Source organism: Callospermophilus lateralis, chromosome 13, assembly GCF_048772815.1.
Source record: "Callospermophilus lateralis isolate mCalLat2 chromosome 13, mCalLat2.hap1, whole genome shotgun sequence".
NCBI lineage: Eukaryota > Metazoa > Chordata > Mammalia > Rodentia > Sciuridae > Callospermophilus > Callospermophilus lateralis.
The window spans coordinates 51610694-51632988 of NC_135317.1; the positions used below are offsets into that span (position 1 = coordinate 51610694).

The 22295-nt window shown below is 34.7% G+C and overlaps 1 protein-coding gene across 1 annotated transcript in view; it reads left to right on the plus strand.

The window, feature by feature from the left end:
- Fmn2 (formin 2) overlaps positions 1–22295 on the plus strand; it is a 359014-nt gene that overhangs the window by 318282 nt on the left and 18437 nt on the right. Inside the window, exon 13 of the mRNA XM_076832359.1 lies at positions 10751–10900. Within this exon, the coding sequence (XP_076688474.1) occupies positions 10751–10900 (150 nt within the window). The remainder of the gene's footprint in view (positions 1–10750; positions 10901–22295) is intronic.

Genomic DNA, 22295 nt, shown 5'->3' on the forward strand with positions numbered 1-22295 from the left:
CTTGCATATAGTTACAACCTGATTGCTGATGAGTTAAATGAAAGCACTAAGAGTCCTATTCTAGGATTACAACAGTGTACAAACCACCAAATTTTGGGCTTCACAGGTTTATCTCATATGCCATTGAATTGGAAATATCTGATAGTCATACCTGACAATATTGAAATAGTATTTCTTTTGCAAAGAACATGCTTCTCCATAGAGGTCATAACTTGTGGCAAGAAAATGCTATTTTGTGGTAATTCCTAGCACCTCTTTTGGTTGTAATAAAAATTAAGTTTTGAGTCATTCTTTATCTGTACAATTCCCGGACAGAGAATTGCCTTTAAAACATATGAGAAGTTTAAAAGACTATAAAAAAAGTTCTTCATTTGTGACGTGGCTTATTTTCAAATAAAGAAATTGAAGTTATCTATTTTTATTATCTGTGGAACATAACTCATAGTCAAAAACAGTATCTAGTAAAGGTCTTTAAAGCAACATTCTAGCCTCTTAAAAATATTTCTAGAATGTCTTTGTAAATGATACTTATAGTCATTACTACTTTGTTCTTACTTTGTATGTGCACATGCATTTGTGATTTAAAAGAAAATTCTTTATTATGTAAAAGTAAAAGATATGCAGAATTAAGCAGAACAGTGTAATAAACCCTCCATGGACACTCTTTCCCCAACTAATTTCAAATTTGTAGTCCATTTGGTTTCATCTGCACTATACTCTTACCCCCTTGTTCCCTCCCATATTATTTTTAAGGGAATTCCCTCAAAACATAATTTCATCCATATATATTTTAGTATATATCTGTAAAAGGTAAGTCCCCGTAATAGGTTCCCCTCCAACATTTTTTCTCCTTTCAAATGTAGTTGTTGAAGGAACTGGATCCTTTGTCCTATAGAGTTTCTCCATAGTATGGATTTTGCTGATCCTGTCTCAGTGGTTTAATTTTACATGATTCTTTCTCCTACAGGAGAAATTCTCACAGATTAATAGTTAGTCCTAGCAACCTGATTGCTTTCAACTTAGAATGTTTTGATACAATCACTGCATGGGTGGTCACGTTCTATCAAGAGGAAACATGTCATATTTGTTTGTCTTTGTGATATTTCTAGCCTTTGACAGTCAATCCAGATGTATTAATTCATTATGATTTATAAAATAGTGACCTTTTTGAATTTTTTTTTCTCAGTCATTAAGTTACTTTGTCTTTAAAGAGAAACTCCCTCATTTGGCATAGTCATTCATGGTATGGTTTGTGTAAGAGAAGCATGATTTTTTTTTTTTTGAACCTACTTTACCAATTTTTGGAATTATGAATCTCTAGCATTCTCCAATGGTGAACAATTTTTTCTAAAGCATTGTAATGAGTTTATGGAATTAAATATATAGATATGTTTTTGTCCTTTTAGTTATTCTCATTGATATGCAAAATGTCCCACCTCTAAGCTCACCATAAATTCTTTTGACATTACCTCCCTGATATTTTCTGTAATCAGATTCTCTAGGTGCATTTTGTACATTTTTTCCCCCTAGGCCTAGATTGAGCCATTCTTGTAAGCAGCTCTGAGTCTGTTATTTGGAATGGACTTCAGAGATCATAATCTAAAGTCTCCTAATTATCTTTACAATTGAATTTGTATTGTGACTAGACTTTTCAGAGGATACAACTGGAATTAACACACATTCTTAGCGCTCACTAATAGTTGGCAATTCAAATTTACTGTAAGATTTGACATTCTATGCTCTTTGTTCATGCTGAGAATCCCATTTTTCTAATCTTTTACAGTATCTCTTCTACCAGTTTGTCTGAAGCCCATTTTCTAGTAAGTTGATGAATAATGGGTCATGAGAATAATATTTCTTGAGTTCTTTCATACTGAAAGCAGTTTTCTTGTTTTTTTTTTTCATTTGTTTTATAGTTGAAAGTTTGATTAATTATATAAAAAACACTTCATTCACACTTTCTGTCTTTAGTATCATATAAATATGATACTGCCTTGTTTTCAACATAGGATATTGCTGCATAAATGTCTACATCTTTGGTGTTAGTAAGATTCTCTTTAATATGAGGAGCTCGGTTTTTCTGCATGATGATTAAAGGATTTTTTTTCCTTATAAGTACAATAATTTTATTAGTTTGATTTTACAGTTTCAGTGTTGGCACCTGTCATGTGAACACTGGATTTTTTTTTTATTTCCAGGAAAAATGTGTGGAATCATATTTTAAATTGACAAAGAAAAATGATATATATTTACCATGGACAATACATTGTTTTGCAATGTGTATACATTGTAAATAGCTAAATTGAGCTAATTAAGCTAATTAACATATGTGTTACCTTACATACTTATGAAATTTTTTTTGTGGTGGAAATACTATAAAATTTAATCTCATCAATTTGATACATAGTAATTGTACACATTTATTAGATATAATGTTATGCTTTTTTATATTGTATACATTACACAGTAATCAAATCAGGGCAGTGAACAATCTATCTTCTCAAATGTTTACCATTTCTTTGTGGTGAGAACATTCAAAATCCTTTCTTCTACCTATTTTTTTTTTTTTTTTTTGGTGGTGGTGGTACTAGGGATTGAAACCACCACCTTGTGTATGCAAGGCGAGTACTCTACCAACTGAGCTATATCCCAGCCCCTATTCTAAACATTTTTAATTGTTGTGAACATACTGTACTAGAGAACACTAGAACTTATTCTGGGATATAAGTATAGCTTTGTATGCATTTACCAACTTCCTCCTATCCCTACCCTCCCTAAGCTCCCAGCCTCTGGAAACCATTATTCTTTTCTCTTATAGAATCAACTTTTTTTGTGGGGACTTTTATAAAGCACATGTTTTATAAAGAATTTCTTATCTTCTATACTTGTAACTTTCTCTCAAAATTTTTCTGATTTTTCACTTTTCTGATTTTTGAATACTTTTCATGTATTTTTTTTCCTTGAGATATTTATGTTACACTTACTAACTATTGTGTTCATTCTAGTCTAGTCTTCGTGTGCACAAATGGTCATTTTTAACTTCTGGTTCTTCATCAAGTTCTGGTTTTTCCTATTCTGAATTGTTTTTTATTGTTCCTATCATTTTATTAATATCTTTTAGCCTATTCTATATTGTTTTCATGTATATCTCATTGGTCTGCAGAACCATTATTTTGCTCTTGGTTTCTTTCTTAGTTGACAAGAATCAATCTCAATTGCCTGTATTCTTTCTTTTCATTTCCTTGTTAGTCCTTCTTCCCCACGTATTTCTCTCTTTTCCTTACTTTCATTTTTTCTTGGTTAAATGAGGCTTGATTTATATGCAATAGAATGCAGAGACCTTACATGTTTTTTCAGTAAACAACAACCAAAACATGATTTAGAATAGTTCTGTAACCTCAATCTGTGTACTCCATACATCTCTGAAGAGATGATCTGTATTCTGATTTCTATCAACATAGATTAACTTTGTATATACTCAGACTTTGAACAAATGGATTTTATATGGCATATATAATTTTGACTGTGGGCTGGGGTTGTGGCCAAGAGGTGGAGCACGTGCCTAGCACATGCAAGGCCCTTGGTTCAATCCTCAGCACAACATAAAAATAAATAAATAAAATAAAGATGTTGTATCCCAACTACAACTAAAAAATAAATATTCAAAAAAAAAAGAATTTGACTCTGGTTTCTTTCACTTATGTTTTTGAGATTTCTTTATATTGTTGATGTATCAGCAGTTTCTTTCTTTTTCAATTGTTAAGTAGTTCCATTGTATTTATAGATCACATTTTGTTTTTCCATTCACCTGTTGATGGGCATTTAGATTTCCAGTTTGGGGTTATTATTAACAAGGCTGTCGTGAATGTTCTTATACAAGTGCTTTTGCACACGTGAATTGATTTCTCTTTGAATACTTAGCAGTAAATTTCTTGAGTTATATGATATGTATATATTTAACTTTTTAACCTGTCAAATGCTTCCCCATAATGGTTGGCCATTTTACACTTTCAAAAGCAAAGTTTTGCCTTTCATTTATTACATTGTCATCAACCTTTGTCACTGTCAGTCTTTTGATTGAAGCCACTTTCCATAATTATGAAATGGAATCTTATTGTGGTCTTAATTTACATTTCTTTGATGAATAATGATGTTAAACACAATTTCATGGATTTACTATCTGTTAACATACTTTGCTTAGGTTTCTTTTATCTTCCTATATTTTTATTTGCAAGAGTTCATTGTTTATAAGAACATGTCTTTTGCCAAATGTGTGTATAAAAATATTTTCTCTTATGGCTTCTCTATTTTCTTAATTTTGTTTCTTGAACAGAATTTTTATTTTCATTAAGTCCAGTTTATCAACTCTTTCCCTTTGTAGCTAGCATTTCTTGTGTCTTGTCTAAGAAAGCTTTGTCTAAGAATGTAAAGATTTTTTTTCTATTTTCGTTTGGAAGGCTATGTTTCTTTTATATTAGTGTAAGGGTCTGGCGAACGTCGGAGGAAGAGACCACCAAGAGACCATCTCATGCAATAGCAAAAGGGGTTTATTGAAGATCCAGCTAGCTGGGGCTCCATGCTCACTGAACAAGGGAGAGCAGCCAAGAGCCCCGAGCAGGGGTTGAGCAGTGCTTAAGTACACTTTTTGGGGAGGGCGGAGGCTTTGCATACATCAGAGCAAATCATCATGAGGCGGGAAAATCAAACAACAACTCTAAAACATGATTAGTACATTCATTGGCGGGAACAGGTCGGGCGGGGGTAATAGGTCAGTCATAAAGCGGGGTGCACATTCAAACTGATTGGTTTAGGCCCTGAGATGCCTACATGCTAAGCTGCACAGGGTCCCAGATTGTTAAACAACTAGGTGGTCAGGGGAGATTATCTAATGGGCAGTCTCTGGAATTGTCCTAACAGCTACAGGAATTTCAGGCTTTGGGTGTAGCATAGGAACTTAACAATACCTGGTCCTTTACATTTTAACTCAGGCTTTGCAGCTTAGAAACTTTACCCTTTCATTAGAATACTTATTTCTTGTATTAAGTGAACATATTTTTTCCGTGCAGATATCTAATTGTTCTATCATCATTTGATGATTTTCTTCCCCCATCTAATTGGCTTGCCACCTTTGTCTAAAATTAAATGGCCTTACATTTATGAGTCTCTTCCCAGATCCTTACATATATGCACCATAATCTGTTGATTAGTGTAGTTTTATAACTCTCAAAGTTATGTAGTATAAATTTTTCACTTTGTTCTTTTTATAAAAGTATTTTAGGGCTGTTTTAGATGCTTTAAATTTCCATATAAATTCTACAATCAACATTGGTTTCTTTAAAGAAAACATTTTGGTTGGGATTGCTTTGTATTGCTTATAGAATAATTGGGGGTAATTGAATTTTTCTCAACAATGGTGAGTCTTTTAAGAATATATTATACTTTCATTTTCTTTAAGCTTTCTTTGATTTCTCTCAACAATATTTTATAGTTTTCACACATTTTTTGTTTGATTTACTGCTAGTTATTTTATTTTTTGTGGTATAATGTAAAATTCCCCTTTTTTCAAATTTTGTTTCTCCAGTTGTCCCTTATAGTATGTAGAAATACATTGATTTGTTTAAATATCTACCTTGAAGTTTACAGAATACTTATTAAGTTTACCAACATCTGACCTTGATTACTTTTGGAAAAGTTTAGGTTTTCTTTGTTTTGCACTCTTATTATTTAATTCGTCTACATAGTTAAGTTTATTTTTTTCTATAGCTTCTAACAGTTATTTTAAAGCACTAAATTTCCCTCAGAGTGCTGCCTTGTCTATAACCATACACTTTGATATTTTATGTTTTCATTTTTGTTCAGTTTGAAATATTTTCTAATTTTTATTGACCCACCGATTATTTATAAAAAAAATTTATAATTAATTTTCAAATTGCATTTTCCTAGACATTTTATTTTTGTTGTTATATAATTTAATAACAATATGGTCGGGGGGGCTGAGGTTGTGGCTCAGCAGTAGAGCGCTCGCCTGGTTATACATGAGGCACTGGGTTCAATCCTTAGCACCCCATAAAAATAAAAACAAATAAAAATAAAAGTATTGTGCCCAAATACAACTTAAAAAAAAGAAAAGAAAAAATACCACTATGGTCACAGAATATGCTTTGAATAATGTTCTACACCTGTCAGTCCAGTTAGGTCAATTTGTTGATAGTTACATTAAAATGATATTTTTGTCTAGTTCTGCCAATTACTAACAAAGAGATGTTTAAAATATCCAATTATGATCATGGGTTTATATTTTTCCTTTTTATTCTGCTTTTTTTTCCTTTGTATAACTTGAAATTCCTTTATTAGGTGCATAAATATTTAGGATTGTTATGTCTTCTTATAATTAACTTACAAATTGGATTTTCTTTCTTTTTTTTTTTTTTCTTGTGGTACTGGGGGTCAAATCCAGGGCCTTATGCATGCCAGGCAGACTCTCTACCCTGAGCCACATCCCCAACTCCTTGTTATATCTTCTTGATAATTTGATGTTTTTATCATGATACTATGAGGCTCTGGTAATTTTGCCTTGAAGTTTCCTTTGACAGAAATAGGACTATGAAAACTCTGCTATGCTTAGTATTTTGGCATACCTTTTCTTACTGTAGTCATTTTTTCTTATTTTTATATGAAATTAGTTTTGCTAAACTTTTAGAAGGAAGAGATGATTGTAGATACCTTTCTAGCTTCACTACTGTGTATCTTCCTTTTTTTTTTTTTTACATTTGTGTAATGATTTTTTAAAAGATCTCATTCTATCTGGGATTTTTTTTCTCCCCTCCATTTTACCAGCATTTTCTAATTCCTTTGTCCTAGAGTCTATCCTTCACCATTTGAATTCTATTCCCAGCATTTTCTGTGAGTGCAGAGCTTCACCTGAAAAGGGAGTTTCTCTTGGTAAGTAGGAGGACTTCAGATAGCCCAGACTGTTCTAGTCCTTTCAGAATTAGCTCCATATGTCCTTTCAAGTTTCAGCTGCAGTACTCAGATTGGCTCTGACACTTTTGAGGAGTATTTTATCATAATTTGAGGGTTCCCCTGTTTTTATGGTGTCCCTCTGTTTCTTCCTTGCTCCTCTACAGATTATATAAGTGCATGGCTTCTGTGTTGTCAGTGGTTTGTCCCCACTTAGATGAATTTGAGATTTATACTACCTACTGTCTTAGGAGATATCTTCCTGTGAGCTTTGATAAAAGTGTGTGTGTGTGTGTGTGTGTGTGTGTGTGTGTGTGTGTTGCTATCTTCATTTTTGCATGGGATTCAGAGAAATTCAAAATTAATTCTGTACTCTATCCATCTTTTGGAGCTATGTGGAGATACTTTATTACTTTGGAGAAAAGAATATCTGTATATATGCAGTGAAAGAAGTATAGGCTGATCTTTTTTCAGAAAGGGCCATTTAAGAAAAAACATGAGCAGTTTCAGGACTGTTCGGTGACCTCTGGAGTTGTTCCTTACTCTGAATACTGCATTGTCTTGGTTACTACATTTCTTTTTCTACTGTATCCTTATGTGCTAACATCATTCTGAGAGAATCTCACAGTATAGCCAAGTAATGAAGAAGGTCCCAGATAAGACATCTCTCCTCTTTAGTGACCTTATGTTGCTACAAAGTGTATAGGAACTCTTGCTTTCAGATTTAGGTAAAGGAATTCAGAAACAGTGTTGCCTATTCATATTTAATATGTAATATAAAATAAATTTGCATTTAAACATTTGATATATACTTTGGAATTCATAAGTCAGCCTCAATTGAATTAGTTTACATTTAGAGACAATTTTTAGGAAATATGTTTATAGTTCTTTAATATACAATGTAAAATACCTAATATGTAATGTAAAATAATATGCATTATAAAATAAATTTATTTTGTGTTAAAATATTCAATAAAAACTTTGAAAATTTAATCCCCCCATTTGAACTTCAAAACCATTTTTTTAAATTGTTCTAATTAGTTATACATGAGAGCAGAATGCATTTCTATTCATGGTACACCAATAGAGCACAAATTTTCATTTCTCTAGTTGTACAAGATGTAGTCATTCATGCAATCATACATGTACCTAGGGAAATAATGTCTATCTCATTCTACCACCCCATGCATTTTCCTTTACCCTCATTCTCCTCTACCCAATCCAAAGTTCCTCCATTTTTCCTACACACCCCAACCCCTCATTATGGATCAGCATCCACATACCAGAGAAAACATTTGGCCTTTGGTTTTGGAGTTTGGCTTATTTCACTTAACATGATATTCTCCACCTTCATCCATTTACCTGAAAATGCCATAATTTTTTTCTTTTAATGCTGAGTAATATTCCATTGTTTTTTTAATGATCTCTGTTTTATTGATGAAAAAGTTAAGACACAATGATGATAAATGGTTTGCTCATATAGATAGTTACGGAGTCAAGATTCACTCTTCCATGTCTGCCCTTTCTAAATTCTATATTCTTACCTTTTTACAATGTTTGTTTGTGATAAAGTTTCAAAATGTTGTAATACAACTGAATGGACAAACCAGGTATTATAGCTTAGATGTATCTGCTCAGATAGACTGATCTGCTCTATGATAATTGATCTTGTGAAGTACAAATACCAGAAAAATGTTGCAAAGCAATTTCTGAGCAATAGAAGGATTTGAGACTTAATTTCAGCCTAGCAGGTCACAAATATTCTTTAAGAAAAATGACAAGTTTTCCCTGGAGGAATATATGTGTATTCTTAATCAGTTTAAACAAAATATGATTTAGATACGTCTTAGACCATTTACACACTCTGCTGCCATCTAATCTCTGGGCAGTTCCAATACTATCAATACATTCTGCAGACACATTCTAATGTCATTATCATAGCTGATGGCAGCTAAATTCTCACATAGTGCTTCTACTCCACAGTCTAATTCCTGATAGTAATTAACTACACTGTAACGTTTTTCCTAGTAGGCTAACCAGGGAGAAACAAAATTCCTAAGACCCACACATGCAATCAAATCAATGTTGTAATTTCTTCCTAGAAACTAAAATCTGGTGTTCCTAAGAATATTGCTGCTCAGAGAAAATAGTAAGGCAAATTTTAAAACAGCAGATTGTGGCAAACACTGGCATAAATCTGTAATCCCTGCAATTAGGGAGACTGAGCCAGAAGGACTTCAAGTTTGAGGGCAGCTTCAACAACTTAGCAAGACCCTGCCTCAAAATGAAAACTAAAAATGTTTGAGGAATGTGGTAGAATACCCTGGGTTCAATCCCAGATTTACAAAAAAAAAAAAAAAAAGGAAGGGAGGGAGGGGGAAAGGAAGGAAAGAAGGAAGGAAGGAAGGAAGGGGAAAAGGAAAAGGAAGAAAGAAAGAAAGGCATGGTGGTACACACCTATAATCTTAGGGTCTTGAGAGGCTGAGGCAGGAGGATTTTGAGTTCAAAGCCAGCCTCAGCAATGGTGAGGCACTTAGCAACTCAGTGAGACCTGGTCTCTAAATAAAATAGAAAATAGGGCTAAGGATGTGGCTCAGTGGTTGAATGACCCAAAGTTCAATCCCAGGTACCAGAAAAAAAAAAAAAAGAGTAGGTTAGTCACACATGCACACATTCATCCCTAGGTTTTGGTTTTGTTTTCCTATCCATAGTCAGGGGTAGCTGTGTGTAGTGTTATTTTTTATGTTGTATGTTTAGTACTTAACCATAAATATCTTGTCTTTAAATGCTCATATTATTTTTCATAGTAGGAATTTGAAATCAACAATATGGCAAACTGAATACAGAGGCATGTGTTGGCATTTGTATGTATGTATACATATTTTTAATCATGACATTACATGAAATTGCCTTCAAAGGTTCACTTCAGGATAAATCAAATTTGAGCTCTGTGTAGGAGAAATAGTACTTGCCTTAGGCCAAAGGCTATTTGAATGTCACCATTTTCTGCAGCATTTCTGGCCTTGTTCTGACCCACTGCCTAGGTTCCCGCACCATGCATAGTATTATCAATCATTGGCTTAGGGCCTTTTCTGAGCATGGATAATGGGATTAGAAGACTTTTGTTAAGTTTTAAACCTACCATTTACTAATCATGTGTTCTTTGTCAAAAAACCCTTTTAAAACTCTTGAGTTTCTTGTAGCTGTAATAAGATGCAACCTCTGAGTTGCACCTTCTGAAGACTGGCCCTGATCAGTCCACTGTCACAATACTGGTTGCCATATGATAACTACTCAATAACTACCATGGCAGACATTTTTGCTGTCTCCTAGGACTTTCTTCTACAACTCCCCCGCCAACAATGCAAGAGGACAAATAGCATACAAACAACATAATGTAATGTAAAAATGGAATACATATTAGCTTTGGACAAATGGCTAATATTTTTTCTTAGAGTGTAGAAATGAAGTATAAGCCCACTGCTTCCAATATGCCCAAACTTGACTTATAGTTCATTGCTGAAATATATAAGACACATAACGATTGATTGAAAATGAAATTGGACTAGGGTAGTTGTCAGTATATAGAGGATTCTTGTCGGATACCTCTATCTCCATCTAAAACTCTAACATGAAACCATGAAGAACTATTGTTGGTACCTGAAGAGTTAGAATCCTCTTGGTAGTAATAATTGTGCATGAATGAAATCAGCATTTGGATGAGGAAAGGATATCCCATATTGGAAAGTAATCATAGCTTTTATGTTCTTGTGTGTATATGCTTTGACAGTTTTTTGGAGACTACAGCCTATTTCTTCATGAAACCAAAACTTGGAGAGAAAGAGGTGTCCCCAAATGTTTTCTTCAGTATCTGGCATGAATTCAGCTCTGACTTTAAAGACTTTTGGAAGAAAGAGAACAAACTTATTCTACAAGAAAGGTAGGTATTTACTTTTGCACAATGGCATTTAAAAACTGGAATTTTATTAGGTGTAATACCACTGGAGTTGCCAACGTTCATGGCCTGAATGAAAAATTAGATGACCCTCAGCCTGGGGCAGCAAGTCTAAAATGGTGCTGACATTTGGCAGAATTTGGAGTTTTAATAATAAGAGTCAGCCCTAGGCTGTGATACTACAGAGAATAGCTTGTGGTAGGGTCAGTTTGAAGGGACCACTATCTGGTAAAACAATTTTTGTCATGAAAACAGACACACACACACACACACACACACACACACATACACACACACAAAAGCAAACCATGTAAGAAGGGTCAAATAACCCCAGTGGGATAATAAACCCGCTTACCACTAAACAGGATAGCAAGGGATATCAAGATAAGAGAAATAGTTTTTCTGTTTGTTTTTGATCAGACACATGGGATATTGTCAGTCTCGCCAATCTTATCCAAATGTCACCAAGAAACACCGATGATCAATAGATTTTAAAAGGTCTTTCAAGATTCTGGTGGAATTGCATCACATTTCCTAAAATAAATCTTCTCAGGAATGAAGGAAAATTTCTCCTGTTAAGTATATGAAACAATGTCTTTGTGATTATGAAATTCCACAGAGGGGTATTAAATATTAAGCCATGAAGAAAGCTAGCCCTCCCAGCCCAGCCTCCCTAAATAACTGGGTCTAGTGGGAAATGAAAGGGAAATTTAATCCACATTATAAAGCAAAGCCTAATACCGAACAAATTAGTGTACTTCCTAACATCCCTGCAGTAACAATGACTTTGCTTTAGAGCTTTAGAAAACATACATCCTGAGAGACTTGGTTCATCACTACCACAAAATTCCAATTTTCTGCTTACTGTCTTTATTTTAGTCTGCTTCCATAAGAAACCCTGATGTCAGCATAGGTTTTGGTATCTCCTTAAATCAGGTGAAATAATTGCTAATGTTTATTGAGCATGTAGAAAATGCCAGACCTGTGCCCACACCTATGATCGCAGTCACATGTCTCTTAACAATGGGGACATGTGCTGAGAAATAAATTGCTGGGTGATTTCATGATTGTGTGAACATCACAAACTGTGTTTAAATAAACTTACATGGCCATGGCATCCCCAGGTGATTTACTTCTTTGGGATCATTGTCATATATACCATAAGTTACTGACTGAAGTGCTATATAGCACATGACTATAATTTCTCAGGTTCATAGATTTGTCATAGGAGAAACTCCACCCCTGTGAATAGCGGATGGGAAAAAAGAGCAGTCTGGACAAAAACAAAAATAATAATAATAATAATTATTATTATTATTAGTTTTGTCAATGGACTTTTATTTTATTTATTTTTATGTGGTGCTGAGAATTGAACCCAGTGTCTCACACATGCTAGGCAAGTGCTATACCACTGAGCTACAGCCCTAGGAAAACACTTTAAATGTCATTCTAAACATAATGAGCTTCGATCTCAAAATGCATCAGTAGGAGTCAGCTTAAAAGTTGAGATGTTAGTTGTTTAATAAATAATCTTTTAAAATAGACACATTCGAATCATTTCTACTTTCTTTCAGATTCAGTCATGTAATAAGTGATTTTTTAACTTAAAAAAAAAAGAGAGAGAGAGAGAAAAGCTTGCTCAGGTTAGAAAATTGTAAGGGAGAAACTTTTTTAAAAAAGAAGTATTTTTAACCTTAGCATAATGCACACAAGTTCCCTTCTTTCGTCCCAAATCTAAACTTACTGCCCTAGAAAAGGATCTGAAACTCACTCACACAAAGATTGAAGATGGAAAAAGTAGCATTTCACCTGGCATGAATATTTGCATCATGTCTAGGATTAGAGACCTTAATACTGTAATGACAGTATTGTGTCAGCAGAGGTGGTATGATTTAGGCATCAAAGAGACAGAAATAAGTACAAGAATAGCTTCCCTGATGCACATCAAGTAAACAAGGACAGGAGCAGTCTCTTCATGGCTCTTACCTCTACCACCATGCCAAACATAAAAACTGGTGAGATGCCTCCTGGGAGAAAATGTTGAGACTGAGTCAGATGCACAGCTACTAGGCATACTCAGTCTCATCCAATGTGGCTTTGTGAGATACTATATTATCAGCAACAATCCTATTTCTTTGGGATAATATATATTTGACATGCCTGAAATAAGCTTTTCCTCAACTTTATTACTATTTTCTAACACCAACCAGATCTTTTTTATGCTGCTTGGTGCTTGTGGTGTCTCTTTCATGCTATGCGGCTCTTGGACTCAGCTTGGTGACCCTACTTTGATTTTGGCGATATTGTGAACTGGCAGGATACAAGTACTCTTCACTACAGATTCTAATTTTACTGAATCATATGCTTTTAATAAATGGCTCAAAGGGAATACACGGCAGGTGAGAGAAGGCTGCTCATCTTTTGACTTCCGACATTTGTTATACCTCTTAGCAAATGATAACCAACTCTTCTGAAGAGCAAAGTCATTCATCTGCAAGGAACAACTCTGTTCCTTTCTTTAGTGCAGGACCACCTACATAAGTTCTAGGGAACAATGTAAAACAAAAATGCCAGATCCCTGTTCAGTAATTAACAACTTCAAGACAGCAAGGCATTAAACCAAGCCCAGAACCCTTTTGTGAGTTGAAACCCAAGTGACTGCCCAACTGCACGCCCTCTGGGCGTGCCCTTTTTCCATCCTATTTTCTGTAGTAAATGGATGGGCATTTCAGGAATGCTTTGAGGGCCCTGGGAGGGGCATGGATGGGAAATGAGGGTGTGGCCAGTTTAGAGTGGGAAACCTCTCATCAAGTCACCCTCTTGTGAATAGAATCTCAAGTAGAATTACAGATACTTAAAAATGGGATGTTGTTCCCCAACTTTTTATTTCCCTCCACTGTACCACTATAATATCTATTATTAGCATATTTTGCTTAATGGCTTATTCTTTACTAACACTATGTCTATATTTTATACTTTTTTCCTTTTTTTTTTCTTTTTTCTGTTTGCATTTTGGTGTTTATTTTCCAGTAAGATGGTCCTCAATTCTGGTATAGCTGTCATTTGTCACTTATCTATACCACCTTTCCTCTCCTAGTGTCTCTATAAATATTTGCTGATTTGACTTGTTACATCATTGTCTTTGACATGAACATGGAAATAAGAACTTAGCCTGCTAAAATAATAAGTATGTTTTCTCACATGTTGATTATTGTAGGTAATAAAAATATCATTGTCAATACCTTAAGCAAAAAGAAAGACGTAGACACTCAAACCACAGAAGTGCAGGGTGTGCCTGCACCTCTCTTTTGCTCTGTGTCTTTTTAAAATGTTCTTTCTGTCTCTATTCTTCCTTCTCTTCCTCTTTTTCTTTACTCTTTGTTCTTTCTTTCTCTTTTTCCTCCTCTTCTCTTCTCTCTCTCTGTCTCTATCTATCTATCTATCTATTTCTATCTCTTACCCCAATTCTATCTCCCTCTTTCTACCTCCTACTCTCCTGGGTTACCTCAATTTTCAAGCCAGGCTGTCCTTTTCAGAGTGGACTCACTACAGCTTACATTCTCACAACCCAAGAGCACAGACTACTGTTGAACTTCATCTAAACAAAATCCCAGAGGTTAACTCCAAATGACTTTTGTTCGTCTTTAGATCTGCCACAGTGGCCCTGGGGTGGGAGACCCATCTCAGCAGTTCACAAACTAACTAATTACCATGATTGGTAATTTTCTTCATAGCAGTATCATTGGGGTGAAGAAAGAGCTGTTTCCCCTGCAAAAGTAAACAAAATCTACTGCCCTAACTTATCAAGCCTGTAAAAGTAACCCTTATAGTTACCAAAATATCTTACCATGGTGGATATAACCTGAACAATATTAGTGGTGTCCTTGAAAACTTCTTTCCTGATGAAGTTTTCCTTGCTTTAATTTGATATTTATAGATTAAATAATATCTTTAAGGGTTAAATCCTGTAATCATTTTCCTTACCCTGTTTTTCCTAATTGGTGTCTGGTTATAGAGTGGTAGAAACTCTGTATTTTCTGGCTTTGTCCTGGTAACTGGTATGATTTAGTTGATCTATTTCTTAAAATGGTGAATTCCTACACATTCATATTAAATAAATCTGCTCTTTTCTTGTAGGTGAGTTTAGAAACAAAAAAAAAAAATGAGGACTTTTTTTAGTTGCCCTAATTGCTTGCTCCAAAATCATAAAAAGGCATTTATCCTCCAAGAATCATTGTTTTCTAATCTGCAAAATTGGGTGATAAAACCTGTCTCAATGGTGTTGTGTAGACCAAATAAAATAATGTGGTAATATATATAGTGCAGTATCTGTGTGCTAGGTGATCAGTGGCTGTTTCTCCATCATTTAATATAAATGAAATCCCAATCATGGCTCCCTACAATATGATGTGGTAAACTGATAAGACAAGTGGCATACTGATAAGTATTTTAAGAACATAGTCTGTAAATACAAGGTATTATTGTGACTCAGTTACTTTCCTGGCTATATACAATGTCTTGGTTCTGAGTCCAAGAGTAAACTTTTATATGGAAATGGTAGTATATCTTATACCTCCATATTTACACTGTGTGATTGATACAATGGAATCCATTTCTAATGCTTAGAACAACTAACCCATTGGTCTTTTGTCATTAAAAAAAAAAAAAGTATTTTTTCACCAGGTTGCAAGTACACAAACAGAATTGCTAATAAGAAATCCTCCTTTTTAAAGATCCAGACATGTCTTCACTGAACAACATGAAAATTAACTTTTTTAAAAAAATTCTATTTGACTATTTTTACTAGAAGATGGGAGTAAACTAACATTCACTCTGCCAAGCATCTCATTGCTGGTCTCACAGAGCATAGTTGTAATATGTAAGGAACTTGGCAATCCTAGTCTCCTGTTTTTAGGAAAATGTTAGCATTAATGTCACTTTACCGTTAACGAGACCCTGTGGAATGGAGACAGCTTGTTTTAATTAGAAGAAAGAGGTTCCAATAGATTGATGATATATATAAGTTTTTACTCTGAGTAAGAAGCTGTGAGCCAGGTCCTAGGAGAAGAGGGCAAGGCTCCTAGAACAACTTCACTTCTCAGTTTAGCTTCCTTGTAAGTTGAACTCAATTCTTGGACAGAGTGTTCATCTATGTAGTACATGAGATTACATATTCACTCATTCTATACTGAATTCTACTAGGCACCAGGACATTCAAGCCCATTTGAAGAAGGTCTCATCTGCCTCCATCTAATAGTCTAGCACTGCTGACGTGTAATGTGTTGGGAAGAAAGAAGAAGGGGGTTGTTAATTCTACCCAGAGGACTTTTGACATGTAGCTTAGAGCTAATGTAGGATTGTTACAGGCAGTTCAGAGAGGTTAAGGACATTTTAGGCAAGAAAACCTGGCTCTAGCAGTTGTTCTCCAAACCTTATAATGCATAGTGTGGCCTACCATAATTTTATTTTTAATCATCTTGACATTTTAATATTTATTTAATAAATAGATTCATTTAAAAAGTAAATGTGACATCAGTCAGAGTTATGTTTACAGTGTTGTCTAATTTAATTTAACTTAATTGCTTTAAGGCAGATAGTCTTTGATGAACCAAGAGAAATGGATGCTACTCCTCAAATTACACAAACACATGGAGAAAATGATTTGAATGTCCTTAGAAGGACATTATATTGGAAAATGCCTAATGCCATATTAACATTCCTATTTCGATAATTTGTGCTCAACTGAGTTATATGTTCAGATTTATATATATCTTATCAGGATAAGTTTAACAAGGAGGGGACCATTTTCAAAGCAATTGAGAATAAATCTGATGAATGGAGATAAGGAAAGAATTATTCTTACGTAATAACGTATTTGTTGGATATCTAAGTGAAATTCCCTGTTGGGGTGCTATTTAGTGTTGTTGCCTTGCACTGATAAATGACTTTGGCCACCATTTACCCTTTTCATTCAGATACTAATTTCCAGAGAAATGACACATAAAATAAATACTTTTCCCAGGGCCAACTTTCTATAACTGAAGCTTTGGCAGGACGATTGACAAACTAGACAGTTAAGTAGTGGCAAATAGAGGCTGAGAATGTGTGGGACATCTCATTTGCATTCATGAATAGGAGTAATTAATTGCACTAAAGCATAATAGGCAATTCATTCAACAATTATTTATGCCCTACTAGGTGCTCAGCAATGTTTCTGGCAATGTGGGTCTTAACCTCTAAATAGAAAAGCAGACCATAATTGAAACCTGTTTAAATTTCAGGTAGAAGAATAAACATCAAGTAATCTTTTTTTTTTTTTTTTTTAAGAATCAATTGGAAGAGGTTAATTTAAAAAGGTTGTTCAAAGCTATGGGGCAGAAAAGATTGAGTGCTTTCCAAGAGATGGACCATGAGATGAAGTGGATGAAATAGGCCAGCTCCTGATCACTCAGGCCCTTATAAGTCACACAGGTTGATTTTTGTTGCTCATCCACTAGGAAGCCATCCAGTGTGTTTTTTAGGAAGGGAATGCCTGATTTGATTCATGGAATGAGAAGATGGTTGTTTGCCACATGTATAGAAAATTGCAGAGTGGTAGTAGCCCAGGTGAAAGGTATGCATTCTAGACTAGAGTAAGTTAATAGAGACCATAGAAAGGGTATATTTGGGATACATTTTGGAGCAATATTCACACAGACTTGCTATTCCCACATTCTTGAATGGACTGGTTTTGGGATCAGAAAATTTGAAATGTTAGTTCGGATACTGACAAGCGAATGTTAATTAGGACATTGGAGATCAAGATAGCAAGCTTCTTTTTTCATCTCCTAAAATGCTTTTTTAAAAACCGAGGTTATAGAAAGATCTGAAACCCTAGATATTAAGAAATTCACTTTGTAAAACTTATCTTAAAAGGACAAAAAAAAAAAAAAACAAAATCCTAAGGTGGAGTTTAGATGAGAAAGAACTTTGTGTTTGCTTCTTTATCTTGACATATTCCAATAATTCTTTTATTTTTAATGGTACTGGGGATTGAACCCAGGAGCACTTTACCACTGAGCTATACCCCCAACTCCTTTTTTCTTTTTCTTTCTTTCTTTTTTTTAAATTTTGTGTCAGGGTCTTGCTAAGTTACTAAGGCGTGATCCTCCTGCCTCAGCTCCCTTTTGTTACTGGGATTATGTTACTTGGCCACCATGCCTGACCAAGAAATGATTTTTAAGGTTTAGAAAATCTTCTTCAAAAAAACCTCAGGAATTTTATCTTCAGCATTGCAAAAAGAGAGAGGGAGGGAGGGAGAGAGAGAGAGAGGGAGAGGGAGAGGGAGAGGGAGAGAGAAAGAAGGAAGGAAGGAAGGAAGGAAGGAAGGAAGGAAGGAGGGAGGGAGGGAGGAAAAGTAGTAATAATAAGCTGTGGGACTAGGGCTGGGGTTCAGTGGTCAAGCACTTGCCTAGCAGCTCATGACTCTTGGTTCAATCCCCAGCACAAAGTAAAAAAGAAACAAGGGAAGGGAAGGAAAGAGAAAGAAAATAAAAGAAATCCTTATGTTAAAAAGAGGCAGTAGTTCTAGTTAAAGCCCAACAGGGAATTTGAGACCAACACCCAAGAAAATAGCTTGTCCAAAGATATTTTTGCCTTGGTAAAAATTTAAGCATTGTCATATCATTTAGTGAGTGTGTAGACGCTTGTAAGTTTCTTAATTCTTAATTCCTCCTCAAAAATTCTTAATTTTCCTCCAGCATTTGCTAAAAATATCTTTTTGAGGACTTAGCAAAATTTATAGTAGAACTATCTTGGACCAAAATATACTTCCTGAAGAAAAGATATTTAAAAGTACCTCTTTAAAAATAACATCATGTAGTTTATATGGGCTTTAAAGAGGTCCTAGAAGATGTTATTTTTAAGAGGTAAATTTAAAATTTCTTTAGAATAATTTCAAGCAATTTAATGATAATAATCAGAGGAAGATGACTAGATCTCTTGGATTTATATAATATTAGTTCTAAGTTCTTAGGTCTGTGTGGATTTCTGCTTGGAGAAAAGGTCTTATTTTTAAGATAATAGAAAACACAGCAAAGCAAATGCTCCCCATAGTTCAGTGTCACAATTTCTCCATACTAACTTCAACCCCTTCAGGCAGAGGAATTTCAAAGCAGTGAATCCCTCCTCCTGTTCTGTTTCAGGACTTCACTCTTATCACCCCAATCCCATTATTGGGAGTGAAATTTTAGAGAAATTTAAAGAAATGGAAAGTGTTTCTTTTATACTTAAAAATGGGGAGCCTTAAGGTAAATAATAGATCATCAGAAATTTGTTATGAGAGACAAGATGATCTCTACCATGTTGTCCACATTGGTCTCTGTAACAGGGTTGAGCTAATGACAGGTGTTAGTTCAGCACATGTTGAAATTATTTTATTTGACAAACAGCAGTTAGCTCATTTGGTTTTGTCTGCTGAACTCTGGTTAAGCCTTAGAAGCAACTATGATTAGCCATCAAACTCAAGTTTAAAAGTAATAATCAATGAAAGTGTGTGCTGAGTGCATGTGTCAGGGGCAGTTGTGGGATGGGGGTATCAAGAGTGCACGTCAGGATTAAGACATTTTCAGAATGTACATGTCAGTATAGAAAAGAAAAAAGTCAATCTCTGAGTATTTTGGGAGAGAAAGTCTAGAAAGTTTTAAGAAAGTAGATAGAATTGCTGTACTTAATATTAAAAGATACTGTACATTATTAGCCATCAAAGAAGTACAAATCAAAACCACAGTGAAATAAACTTTATGTTCAGCTGGGTTTAGTGGAGCATGCCTGTAATCCCAGCAGCTCAGGAGACTGAGACAAAAGAACCGCAAGTTCAAAGCCAGCCTTAGCAATGGTGAGGTGCTAAGCAACTCAGTGAGACCCTGTCTCTAAAAAAACACAAAATAGGGCTGGGGATGTGGCTCAGTGGTTGAATGCTCCTGAGTTCAATCTCTGATACCCCACACCTACCCAGGGGTGGGAAGGGAACTTCATGTTCACTAGGATAGTTAAAAAAAAAAAAAAACAGAAAATTACAAGATTTGGGGATGATGGGGAGGTGTATGGAATTCTGATACACATTGCTGGTAAAATTTTATTGGCAACACATGAATAATTTCAAAATCTCTCACACACACACACACACACACACACATACATACATATTCATACAATATACTTTTTGTAAGTAAAATAGTGCAACCACTTTGGAAAACAGGCAGTTCCTCAAAAAGCTAAACATGGAATTACCTTGTGCCCCATCAATTCCCTTTTAGATATATGCCTTAGAGAAATGAAAACATATCCATACAAAAGCTTGTACACAAATGTTCATAATGGCATTATTTATAAAATTCAAAAATTAAAACAATTCATATGCTCATCATCTAATGAATGGACAAACACAATAAGGTATATCCAAACAAAGTGTAGTATACTATACAATGACTATTCAGCAATTAAAAATAAGTGAAGTACTGATATATAAATTTCAATGTGGATGAACCTTGAAAATGTACTGAGTGAAAGAAGCCTGTCACAAAAGACTACAGCTCAAATGATTTGACTTATATTAAATGTCAAGAATGGGCAAATACAAATGGTTAAAAAGTACTCAGTCCTTGTCAACCTTTGGGAACTGGGAAAGAGAAATGGGGAGTGGCTGCTAATGAAATCTCTTTTGGAGGGTATGGATCAGAGGGTTTTGCATAATCCTATAAATGTACTAAAAAATAATCAAATCGTTCACTCTAAACGTCTGATTGTATAATATGTTAATACATCAATAATACTGTTTTCAAGAAGGAAAGTAAATAGAATTCTCACATTAGATTTGTAAACATAAATGGGCCATAGTTGAACATAAGGTCAGCCTTCAGTGATTTCCATGTAGATGGTTCAGTTTTGGAATCCTACACCAGTACTTCTTCTCCATACCTGGCACACTCTTGCCATTTCCCCTATGCCCATGTAGTTCTATATGTTCTCAAGGAAAGCAGATGTTTTAAACATTTATATGAATATTAGCTAATTCAAATCTTAGGAGATAAATTTGCTAGAAAAATTGTAAGAAAAGAAAGAATGAAAAGAAATCACATAGCTCATTCCGAAATCAAAACGATCTTTGTGAATGCAATTAGTAATTTACTCTTCAATGATGCTATGAGCTAGTGCTTTCCCTACATAAACTCATTTCAGGAAATCTGTCATACTAAAAGAAAAAAGTATATTGTATGAATATGTATGTGTGTGTGTGTGTGTGTGTGTGTGTGTGTGTCATTTTGAAATTATTCATGTGTTGTCAATAAAATCTGATCTACACAAAAGGAGAAAGATTTTTTAAAGTTTTTTATAGACTATTTCTAATAGAAAGGGTAACTACTTAGAAAATCAGAGTAGGTTGTAATAAAAATGATTACAATGAATAAAAGGAAAAGGAATCTGTGTTGCTGTGGGGTAAAGACTTGTATCTTTTTCTCCTATTTAATGGAACTTCCATACCTTTCTCTGTACTATAGTTTGGATTTTAAATGCCCCTCAAAGGCTCATATGTTAAATTCTTGGTTCCCAGTGTGGGACTATTGGGAGGCGGTAGAATCTTTCAGAAATGCAGCCTTGTGGGAGGATGTAGGTCATGTAGAGTATGACTTTAAAAGGGATAGTGGGATCCCCTCCTTCTTTTCTCTTTCATTTCTCCTTGTGCTCTTACCATAATGTGCTACCATGGGGCCAACCAGTCTGGACTCAAACCTCAAAAAAAAAAAACAAAAACAAAAAAAAACACTTTTTTCTTTTTAAATTCATCATTTCAGGTTTTGCTTTGTTTTGTTTTTACATTAAAGAAAGTGGACTAACATACTTTGGACATACGTTGGAAATCCCTGTCACCACATAGTCCCTTCTTTGGCCTTCCCAGGGCCATCCTTAGTTATTGACAGGGACTCACCTCCGCTGGCCTTTAGACCTGGGTGCTGGGTGCTGCTTGGGGGTTTTGCTTCTTTTATCATACAATTATGGTTAGAAAAGGGATGTCTGAACGGCTATTAGGTCATGAGAAGAATTTTGATCTCAGAGGGGAGAATTTTTTAAGGAAGGCAGGGACAGGAAAAAGACTTTTTGTATAGGGCTTAGTAGCCAGTGGACACTCAATGAAGATTAATCATGCCAATGCTGAGGAACTGGCTGTAGAATTACAATGTGGTCTTGGGTATTGACATTTCTAGTCAATACAAGTGTCATCAATTGAATTATAGCCGTGGCAAATCAATATCACATGGCTTGGGTTCTTTAGTTCATGTGGAAAGATATTGTTTATATTTTTTTCCTCCTTAAAGTAAACTTTAAGTCATCATCTAAATTA